The sequence below is a fragment of the Peromyscus leucopus genome, chromosome 4 (assembly GCF_004664715.2).
Source record: "Peromyscus leucopus breed LL Stock chromosome 4, UCI_PerLeu_2.1, whole genome shotgun sequence".
NCBI classification, from domain to species: domain Eukaryota; kingdom Metazoa; phylum Chordata; class Mammalia; order Rodentia; family Cricetidae; genus Peromyscus; species Peromyscus leucopus.
This window is the reverse complement of record NC_051066.1, coordinates 39,198,178-39,210,380: the sequence shown is the minus strand read 5'-3', so window position 1 is coordinate 39,210,380 and position 12,203 is coordinate 39,198,178. Positions and strand designations below refer to the sequence as shown.

The 12,203-nt window shown below is 34.5% G+C and overlaps 1 protein-coding gene across 14 annotated transcripts in view; it reads right to left on the bottom strand.

Annotated features, from left to right (window-relative positions):
- The window catches only part of Slc4a10 (solute carrier family 4 member 10), a 270,855-nt gene that overhangs the window by 138,662 nt on the left and 119,990 nt on the right, over nt 1-12,203 (bottom strand). For all 14 annotated transcript variants that reach the window (XM_028865674.2, XM_028865529.2, XM_028865911.2 and 11 more), the window contains exon 3: nt 3,277-3,423. In XM_028865674.2, coding sequence (XP_028721507.1) covers nt 3,277-3,423 — 147 coding nt within the window. The remainder of the gene's footprint in view (nt 1-3,276; nt 3,424-12,203) is intronic.

The following is a 12,203-nucleotide window of genomic DNA, read 5'->3' as shown; positions in this document are numbered from 1 at the left end:
AATGAATCTGTATTGGTGGAGTTTTAAAGAGAGTAACTTTTCAAAATACACTAAACATATACCTCTGAGAGGCCTAGCTCCATTAGTATACTTCGTAACAATAGTACTATTGACAGAAATAACTATAGCCAGACAGAAAATGTTAAATAAGTTTTAATACTATTAACGAAAATAAAAGTGTCTTAATTAGGGTTAAAAAAGAAAGAAAGAAATGTGGGTCAAAACGGAAAAAAATAAAGAAATTTAAAACATTTTAGAATTGCGTGAACATGAAAACACAACATACCCAAACCTATGGGACATAAAGAAGGCAGTTCTAAGAGGCAAGTTCATAGCACTAAGTGCCCTCATAAAAATTGTAGAGATTTCCTTAGAACTGTAAGAAATAATACCCAAAAGTGAAATAATCAAGATACAAGCAAGAAATAAAATTCAGGACTGAAATCAAGAAAATAGAAACAAACAGAACAAAACAAGAAAACTAAAATGATCTATGAAACAAAGAATTGATTCAACAAGATTGGCAAACCCTTAGCCAAATTAACTAGAAGATGGAGAGAGAAGATCCAATTTAATAAAATTAGAGAGGAAAAGGGAGACATTACAATAAAATAAATAAAACATTAACCCCAATTGTGAGAAGTTATTTGAGATGAAAAATCAATGAAGGAATTATATTCATAATATATAAATATTCAACACAATAGTAAGAAAAAAATCTAATCACAAAACATAAAACTTTGATAGTCATTTCATAGAGGAAGCTATCAAAAAGCACATGCATTTTCCCAATTCTATTGTTGATAAAGAAATATAAATTAAAGCAATGAGGTGCTATTACTCATATTTCCAGAGTATCTGATATTAAAATAGTAGCATTATCAACTTTAACTTAAAAGAGTAAAGTGAAATAAGTACTGATGCCCTGTTAGCCAGAGCATAAATATGTACCTAGTTAGGAGAAAGTATTTGGTATTACCTGTTAAAGTTGAAAATATATACACTCCATGATGCAGCAATAACCAGTCTAACTCATGTGCATAAAATGTGCACTGGCAGGCATGAAATAAAAGTGACCACATGACTTTACCCATAGCTGCTCCTACGCTGAATTTCTATCAACAGCAAAATGCTTAATATACAGAAGCACATTTGTATATTACATAATAATGAAAATGAATAAACTAAAGCTACATCAGAAAACATTAGTGATTTTTCCTTTTCTACAAAAAGAATATTGAACCAGGATCTCCTGGAGTATCTCCTTTATATAAATTCAAGAACAGGAAAAACAGTGTATTTAAGAAGACAGGATATCAAGCGTTCCTAGAGAAGGAGAGCAGTGATCTGGAAAAAACAGAGAGGTTCTGGAGTCAGGTTAGTTGGTTGTTAATTGGGTGTTTCTAAGTCATAGTTCAGTGAGTTGTGCAAGTTTTAATCTATGTTTTAGTACTTGTGAATTCTGCTATTATACTGTAGGAAAATAAAAATTTTAAAACATTTTGGTTATTATCTATCACCAAATTGGGAGTTAAAACAGGAGCAAAAGCTATGACCTACTAAAACATAGCTCTTTGAATTCTGATTTTCTCTATCTGTCCCATTTCTCCTGAAGTGTGCATTCAATTTGCCATCTAAACCTAGAAAAATACTCCATCTAATTGCAAGACTATGCTAATATACACAGTATCTTTGTATACAATATTTTAAGTAACTTGCTAATAGAGTTTATATTCTCAAATTTATTTCTACTGCTTATAGATTAACCATCAGTAACTGACATAATACTCTTAACCTTCTTTTAACATTCTTTGAGAGGCTGAAGTGGAAAAATCAATATTTCTGAATTTCTCTCAAAGTCATTCATATTTTTACTGACTATAAGTTCACACTTCAAACTGTTCATTCTAAAATACTCATTAATCGTCCCACTTAGAGACCAAATTTTTAATTATACAAAGTGAGTAAAGTCTGACACTAAAACTAACAAGATGTAAAACTGAGTAGTTTCCATTTGTTACAGTAGAGAGGAGTATTAAATATTTATATCACATTTTCGTGAAAACTACTGCATTTACTGATTACAGTATCAAAAGTAAGGGGGTAAAGACAAGGGTAGTCAACAAACTGCTTGTTGCAAGCAGGACAACCAGAGAATTCCAAGTTTACTAAGAGGCCTGTCTCAGAAAAATTAAGGTGATAGCAACTGAGGAAAATACCTGATGTCAGCTTCTGACCCCTCCCCCCCCCATGTATATTACCCATATGGACACACACACAAACATGTATATACACATGAACACATGCATACTTACACCTAAAATTGCTTAAAAATTAAAGTGATTTAACATCGTTTGTTGTTAGAAAAATATTTTATGTAATCAAACATCCTTATTGTCACCACTACACAGTCAATTAATTTTTAACTCACTGAGAAATCACATCCCAATGTTCTAGTGAACCAAAAGCAGTCATCGCTTATCTTTTAGCTTTGTAAAGGTCTTTCCTTTTAAAACAGACAGGTTCTTAAAACCCCAAGTCAGATAACAAGTAGCATTATGTCTGATGGTATGGAGCATGTACTGGGGTGAGAGAATTCTCAAGAGTACCAAACTTCAAACACTTCTCCAAAGATATTGTTAAATTGATGGCTGACCTAGAAGTTTTGGCTCAAGTTATTCCGTGTTTCATTGGTTCAAACACCACTTTACAACATACAATGTGAAACATGCAGATTTCCAGCAGATAAACCTCATGTTCCTTTGAGTTTCTCCTATTTATTCTACAGGTCATTGGAAAGTAAATTCTGAACAATTTTGAGGCACTTGCAGCAATATCTTATGATATTTTCTTTGGACTCCTTCCAAGTAAGAAAAATATTTGTCATCAGAATATTTCTTTGAAGCTTTCTTTCAGTATAGAAATATTTATCACAAGTCCTCACTATATAGAATATCAAATTTCCAATTGAGTGTGATGGTTTTTAGAATATGGTACAAATCTCAACTTGTGACTAAGTGAGTTTACCTGTTATAAAATAGGATTAATAGCAAATGATTGATCCTACTAAAGAAACTTGACAAAAATGATGTGCAGGAAGTTACATTGTTTGGAGACTGCCCATGAACCAATGGTGTTCTAATGAAATAGATCTTAGGTCTAAGCCTCAATAAAGACATTCAAACAGTTTGGAAGGAAGGAAGTAGATGGCATAAAAAGCCAGTGCCTTATGCACTGGGGGAAATAATTTATTAAAACAAAGAGAATGATGCTTACCAAAAGAAGGTGACTCTCGTCCATCCTCTAGTCCAGAATCTCTCTCTCTGTCCCTCTTTCTGTGCTTATGACCACGATGCCTGTGACGACGATGGCTTTTTCTTCCACCCAAAGGCACATGAACTCCAATAAATAATGTTCGATGACCTTAATTACAAAACAAGTACACAAATTAAAACTCTCATTATTCTAGGACACAAAAGATGATGATTTACATGTCAAAGGAATCTCAGTTCAATTGAATTCAGAACAATAAATTATTTTTGAGTTTTTATGGTGCATAAAGCTTAGGGCTTGGTAGCATAGTTTTTTTTTTAATGATACTTAGTTAAGTATACTACAGATGTAAAAACCAAACATGAATAATATTAGGCATTTTACTATAATTTTGTAACTATTCTTATTATTAACTATCTTAATAATTTCTGTTATCATTCACCATACTATAATTATGATTATACTCTTCATTAGAAAAAATATCTGCTTTCTCCCTACACTTAATTGTTTTATTATACCAATTCTCTACTACTGTTTATAATAAAAAAGACTATAATAATGTCCCTACTAATGACAAGGTTGGTTTTTTTTTCAGTCATTCTCTTCTTTGTGTTTTATTTCATTCATTTTATTTCCTTTGTTGATTCATCTTTTATTTATTCATTGAAATCTGGGGATGTCATTGTCTATCCTTGCGTGTGTGTGTGTGTGTGTGTGTGTGTGTGTGTGTGTGTGCACGCATGCACACATTATAGACTCTAAGACATACGCCTTGATGTCAGATTTCTTTCTTGAACTCACAATCTATATATTGTCCTACTTACCAGACATAATCACCTAAACAACCTTCTTACAGGCATGTGATCTTTAACAAGTCTATGAAACTCATATTTTTCTTTTGCTCCAAGTATGAATTATCTGTCATCTATCTTAATGAATATACAATCTATCCATTCATCTCATGTTCTCTTCAGTATCCCAGCTGTTACTATCCTGTTTTGGACCCTCATTATCTTTCATCATGATAATTAGAATAACTATCCCGTTTTGTGTATTACATTTAGGTCTATCATCAATATGGAGTTAATTTTTATGGAAAGTTTTGGTCTTATTCTAGATTATATTCCAAATAACCATTGTGTCTATATTCTAATCTGAATATTCAACATATCTAGAATTTATTTTAAATATCAAATTAGTTCATTAGATTTTATCTAAATGCTTTAATCTTTATGTACAAAGAAAACCTTGCACATAAATAGCTATAGTAACTTTATTCACAGCTATACATATCACTTAATAGGAATAAAAAATGTATTTTCTAAGAAAATAAAAAATAAGCAATTAAGAGGAAATTTGTATAAACAAGTAAAGCACAACTTCAAAAAAAAAAAGTAGATTGTGTGACTCCCTTAAGAAAATATATATATATATTAGCTCTAAAAACTTTCTCAAATGCAAAATAGTACATATGCCATAATACCAGTACCTGGGGCTTTTTGTCTCCTCCCAAACCCCATATATTAAGTATTCAACCCTAATTGAGACTATTTTGGAAGCTGGGCATTCATAGAGGCAGTTAAATGAAATAATATAAAGTTGCCCAGATTCAATTAGTATTCTGACAAGAAGAGACGTTAAGGACTCCTCTCTCAATTGATTTCTAGGTGGAGACACAAAGAAGCAATGTGAGAATATACAAAGAGACTGCTCCCTATAAGCCAAAGCAAGAACCAACGTATGCCTGCCATAGACTCCCTACATCTAGAACTGTGAGAAAATTAAATTCTATGTCATCTTGCAATGGCACTCCTAGCTAACTAACATGGAGAGAGAATGCTAACTAAAATTCTTATGGCAATATTAAATTTCAGGAGACATTTCATTAAATTGTGAGATTTCTTAGATATTCAATGCATATTACTTAGGCGGACAGTATTTCCTTTAAAGGAATAAATGAACTATATAGATTTAGTGGCTATTATTGTACTAAAATTGTGTTTTATTTTTTAAAAAAACTAAAAGTATTTATTTTGAGACAGAATCAAAATACCTCCAAGTCCTAGAAGTATTAGAACCAAGACTGGCATTCTAACCCTGAAAGAAAAATCTGATATTATGTTTATACACTGGTAAGGGAGATTAATAGCATAAACCTGAAGTAATTATAGATCAATCCTCTGAAAAATGTCAAGCTAAAAATAGTCTCTGTATTTGTTTTTTTGTGTGTATGTAACTGTTCTGACTACTTCACTTCAAATGCTAAAATGCACAGCTTTTACTGGTAAAAGTCTTTAGAGAAGAAATAAGGAAAAGGAATTCACATCTATTCATATTTCACCTTGTTTATCACTGCATTCATGACAACATTGCTCTGGGATGCAGTAACTTATAAAGTAGCAATTGAAAGTCTGCTCTCCGAACTTGAGTCAAATGCTTACTTACATTCAAATCCTGTCTCTGCAATACATTTATATAAGCTTGTTTCATAAACATAGAGCAAGTACAACTAACATGGACTTCATTGTAATAATTGCTTCTGATCCCAAAATCTAATGTTGTGGTTTTTGAATTAAAGAACATAAACATTTAAAATTTACTGACATTCCGGAGATTTTCTACAAGCATACATCACAGCTTGACCTTTTGGCTAAGATGACATATATATATATATATATATATATATATATATATATATATATATATATATATATTGTCTACAAGTATTCAGATAATATAATGGATATGACAAAGTGTTGAACACAGTATCTGTTACACAAAGGACATTGATTCTTTTTATTTTGCTCTTCTGTTCACACTGCCAACCATCAAGGGCTTAATGGAGTAAGAAGGGACAACAAAATTTCTTAGTCCCAGGTCATTGTCTTCCTGTTTATTACTATATTTACCAACGTTTCTATATTAACCCTGGCTTAAGAAACAAAGGAATCACCTCAGATCATCGATGTTTCCTATGATACTATATCTAACACTGCATTTTCTCATCTGATATATCAACTTAAGGAGAAAAAACTTCAAGAAACTAATGATGGACTTATTCTGTGATAAACTGGAAATCATTGACCCTGATCTAAAATACTTTTCAAGATTATATAGAAAGCAGCTTTTATTTTTATAAGTAAAAGCCAAATTTTTACTGAAAAGAAAACTTTAAAACAGACATAAATCAATTAAAATTTCAACAAGAATTTTATTTTTATTGAAAATAGTTTTTTCTCACATAATACATCCTGTTTATGTTCCCCTCCCTCTACTCCTCTCAGGCCCTCCTCATCTCCTTCCCAACTGGATCCACTCTCTCTGTCTCTCATTAGAACACAGACTTCTAAGAGATTATAATAAAATAAGTTTTAAAAAAAACCAAACACACCAGAATTTAACAAAACAAATGAACAGAAGGAAAAGAGCCCAAGAAAAGGCACAAGAAACAGGACCCATTCATTTCCACACTCATGAATCCCACAGAAACACTAAACTGGAAACAATATATAAGCAAAGGACCTGTAGGGTAAAAGAAAGAAGAAAAAATATAAATAAAATTAAACTGACTGGATAAAATTAACAAGAAAAGGGGAAAAGCTCTGAGATGACATTATGAGACAAGGAACCTCTGAAGATGCAGTTGAATTTTCTGTTGGCCATCTACTGCTGGACATACAGCCCATCCCTAAGAATAGTTTGTTTCCTTAGAGGAAACTAAATTTTCATTTGCAAGCAGTTATCAATTGGAGTTAACTTCCGGGTTAGAGATGGGGGCATTAGAGATGGGGTGTCCATTCCTCCTTTCAGCCCTAGGGCCCCATCTGGAGTAGACCCATGCAGGTCTTGTGCATGGTACCTCAGCCTCTATGAGTTCATATGTGTGCTCACCATGTTGATTTAGAGGACCTTGTTTTCTTGGTGTCCTCCATCCCCTCTGGCTCTTACACTCTTTCTGCCTCCTCTTCCAGGGGCTTCCTTGAGCCCTGAGGAGAGGATTTTATGGAGACATCCCCATCCTGTTTGGGGCTGAGTGTTCTAAGGTCTTTCACTCTCTGCATAATGTCTGGCTGTGGGTCTCTGTATTTGTTCCCATCTTCTGCAAGAGGAAGCTTCTCTGATGTTGGCTGAGCAAGGCACTGATATAGAAGTATGGAAGAATGCACTTAGGAGTCATTTTATTGCATCATTAAAAACAACAACAAAATAATAGCATTTGTTTTTACCCTAGGTTCCTGGGCTACCTAGTCTCAGGTTCTTGATCACACAAGCAGTGTTGATTATGGGTTTCAACTCTTGAATTGGGCCTTAAGTCAAATCAGATATTGTTTGGTTACTCCCACAAGCTTTGTGTCACCATTGTGAGCAAGACATCACTGTACTTCAAAGAGTTTGTGGCTGGGTTGGTGTTTGTTTTGCCTTTGGAAGCATGCAGAGTATGTTCCTATACCCAAGATGATAGAACACAAAGGTGGAAGGCTCTATGTATGCAACTGCTCAGTTTCTCCATGTTTAACGAATTATGTAGAAGTTGTCTTCAACAATGGAGCCTTGCTGTCAGTTTGTGGAGAGCAACCTGTCTTGGCAACAGCCTGGGTTATTTGGAGATTTCCATGGGACCCCTTTGGACAACAACTTAATCAGATGTAACCCAATTCCAGTACTGGAAGCTTCATTTGGTGACAAGAGATGGACAGTTGGGAGGCTCTGTCTGCCCATTATTTGGTGACTTCATTCAGATCGTCTTCATGTATGTATATATTTTAGGAAGCTTCTTCCATGTTAGATTTACATGCTACCCCTCAAATGGCCATTAATTTTAGCTATTTCTCCACATATTCCCTATTTGCCCTCCTCTTCCCTTGCCTTCCCTCTGGTTCCTCTGGTTCCAGCCCCTCTTAACTATTTTCCTGTCCTAGGGAGATGTATCTGCACACTCTCAGTCCCTTACTCTATACCTAACCTCTGTGGTTCTACAGATGGTAGCTTGTTATCATTGACTTAACAGCAAATATCCAAATATAAGCAAATACATACTGCTGTGGGATGGTCTGTATGTTAAATGCTCTGATTGGTCAATAAATAAAACACTGATTGGCCAGTGGTCAGGCAGGAAGTATAGGCGGGACTAACAGAGGAGAGTTGAGAGAACAGGAAGGTGGGAGGAGATACTGCCAGCTGCTGCCATGACAAGCAGCATGTGAAGACGCCGGGTAAGCTACAGGCCACGTGGCAAGGTATAGATTTATAGAAATTGATTAATTTAAGATGAAAGAACTAAATTATTGGTGAAATTATTATGGCCACTCCACGTAGTTAAAAGGAAGATTTATTTAGTGAGTAACTTACAAAAAGGGGAAAGGTAGGTTGTGGGGTCTGGGCAAGGTGTATCAAAGTCCAGCGATGTTCTCTGGAGCTCTGCTCGGTCCACCTCCACTGTCTAAGGTCCTGGAACAGAGAGAGCACTCGCCCATCCAGGTCTCGGGTCTCCAGGCACCTCCCCTGGCCCCGCCTCGTAGGCATGACAGTTGCCAGAGTCTCAATGGGGGTTGGAACTTCCAGATCCAAGCTGGAATGGCTACCCACTACACTAGATAGCTAGAAGCCTGAGCCATTAGGCCAAACAGTTTAAATAATATAAGCGTCTGTGTGTTTATTTTATAAGTGGGCTGTTGGACTGCTGGGGCTTGGTGGGGCCTGGAGAGAAGCTCTCCAGCTACAACATACCATATTTGTCATCCTGGTTCTGGGTTACCTCACTCAGGATGATTTTTTCTAGTTCTATCCACTTACCTGAAAATTTCATGATTTTATTTTTTTTAATGGCTAACTAATACTCCATGCATAAATGTATCACATTTTCTTTATCCATTCTTCTGTATGGGACATCTTGGTTGTTTCCAGTTTATGGCTATTAAGAATAAAGCAGCAATGATTATGCCTGAGAAAGTGTCTTTGTGGTATGATTTAAAGTATCCTTTGGGTATATGACCAAGAATGTTACAGCTGGATCTTGAGGTAGATCTATTCCCATCTTCCTGAGGAACCACCACATTGATTTCCATAGTGGTTGTACTAGTTTCCACTCCCATCAGCAATGGAGGAGTGTTCCCCTTTCTCAACATCTTTGCCTGCATGAGTTGTCATTTGTTTTATTGATCTTAGCCATTCTGATATATGTAAGATGGACTCTCAAAGTAGTTTTGACTTGCATTCCCCTGATGGTAAGGATATTGATCATTTCTTTGTTTATCAGCCATTTGAGTTTTCTCTGTTGAAAATTCTGTTTAGATCTGTAACCTATTTTTAAATTGGGTTGTTTTCTTGATATCTAGTTTCTAAGATTCTTTTTATATTTCAGTCATTAGCCCTCTGATGAGTAGTTGGTTAAAAAAAAAAAGGCTTTTCGCATTATGTAGGCTGCCACTTTGTCTGATTGATGTGTCCTTTGCCATATAGAAGCTTTTCAGTTTTATGAGATCCTATTTATTAACTGTTAATCTTAGTGCCTGTGCTAACAATGTTCTGTTCAGAAAGTCTTTTCCTGTGCCAGTGAGTTCAAGGCTTTTCACTACTTTCTCTTCTATAATATACAGTATAGCTGGTTTTATGCTGATCTATTTAAAGTTTAATTTGGGGCAGGGTAATAAGTATGGATCTATTTGTATTAGTCTACATACATACACCCAGTTTGACCAGCACTATTTCTAACTTCTTTATCAACCATCAGGTGTCCATACATGTGTGGACTTATGTCTGTATTTTCAATTTGATTCCATTGATCAACATGTCTGTTTTTGTGCCATACAATACTGTTTTTATTATTATAGCTCTGTGGTACAACTTGAAATTGGGGGTGGTGATACCTCCTGCAATTCTTAATTATTCAGGATTATTTTAGCTATCCTGGGTTTTTTGTATTGCCATATGAAGCTGAAAAATTGTCCTGTCAAGATCTGTGAAAAATTGTGTTGGAATTTTGATGGGGAATGTATTGAATCCGTAGGTTGTTTTTGGTAGGATGGCTATCCTTTTACTATATTAATCCTAGGATCCATCCACAAGCATGGGAGATCTTTCCATCTTCTGATATCTTCTTCAATTTCTTTGTTCAGTGTCTTAAAATTTTTATCATAGAAGTCTTTCACTTTCTTGGTTAGAGTTACCCCCAAGATATTTTGAATTATTTAAGGCTATTGTTTAGGCATTGTTTCTCTTCTTTCTTTCTCAGTCCATTTTTCATCAGTATGTGGGAGAGCCACTGATTTATAGTTAAATTTGTATTGACTGAAAGTATTTTTTTTTAGCTGTAGGAGTTTCATGGTGGAATTTTTGTTGTTGTTGTTGTTGTTGTTATTGTTGTTGTTGTTGTTGTTTTTACATCCCAACCAAAGTTTCCCCTCCCTCCCCTCTTCCCAGTCTCCCACTACTTCCCCTCTACCCCCACATCCTACTTGATCATGGTTGATGATCTTATTGATGTTCAATAATAATCTTTGTGTCATGGTCAAGTGTAGAATCATTTAGACATGAGAATATCTTGAAAACATAAGCAGAAACAGTATCAAGTGAGGGAAAAAATGTTTGAGACAAGTACAGAACATTAAAATCAAACAAAATCCCAGCACAGAGAAAGGGAATTGAAAACAAAGTCTCAACCCTAGACAGAACGCTATTTGCAAGTGATACTTGCTGAGAAAGTTTAAACCAATTTTCTTCAATGGACTATCACTAAATATACCATCTAAACTCCAGAGCAGGCTACATGCCCAGAAGTATTTGGACAACACAAAACAAACTTCATGTGTGTGGGGGGGAGTGGTTTTTGTTTTGTTTTGTTTACCTTTGTTTTTGTTTTATATTTTTTTAAGAGAGAAAGGATGAAAATGGATGGGTAGGGAGGATTTGGGAGATGTTGGGAGAATGGAAAGAATATGAACAAAAACAAAATATCTGTTTCATAAAAAATGAATAAATAAATATATTATTTGCATAACAAAAATCAATCATCCCTAGAATTTAGGATGAAAGCTAAAAATGTGATTCTTCTTCTCAATTTCTTGCAAAATTGTGCCTGAGTGTTTTCTTCAAGAAGTCTTTGAAAACTTAATCCAAATCCTTCCCTAGTTGAGTCTTTGTTAGATGAGAAGTTCGAGATCACAGGAGTTTTCATAGAACTCACAATGAAATCTGAGAATAATGGATGCAAATAGAAAACAGCCGTGGACTGGGAAAAATGTCTCCCCAAAAGGTCAGAGCTGGTTTTATTTTTAACACATATGTAAGTAAAGAGAAAATACTTTTTTTCCAAAGAGCAAAACAATGACTCAATAAAAACAGTATTACTTCTGTGAACAAACCACGTTAAATCTTGGCGTGACACTTAGATTATGTTAATACTATTGTGTTGAGAAGAATCAAAATTGTAAACATTTTAATTATACACTAACACCAGCACTGAAGGAGTTCTTAATGTAGAGATGGCTGTAATGTTTACATTGCACAGTGAAGAAAGAGATTCATTTGGTGACTAATGTTAACAACGATATTTAAAAACTAAAACCCTTTTCTTTTTTGTTTATCTGACTTTTGTGTTTTCTTTTGTGAAATGACTATACCACACAGCTGGTACATAATTACTGGGAAGCTATCACCATTTAGATATGTCAATCACAGGAAATAGTCATTACATACATTAAGTACATACATTAAGCTGAATAAGTATGTGATCTTTAACACAATGTAGGCTTTAAAAGAGTCTGAAAACACAAGACATCACTTATTATAATGTATCAAGGAATTCTAATACAACAGAAAATCTTTGCTGAGGGAAAGCAATAGAGAAAAGAAAGAAGGAATGTAATATGAATTCATGTGTGCATACAGCAAAAGATATGATTAGACCACTGCATGGTTTGTCCTTGTTTTGT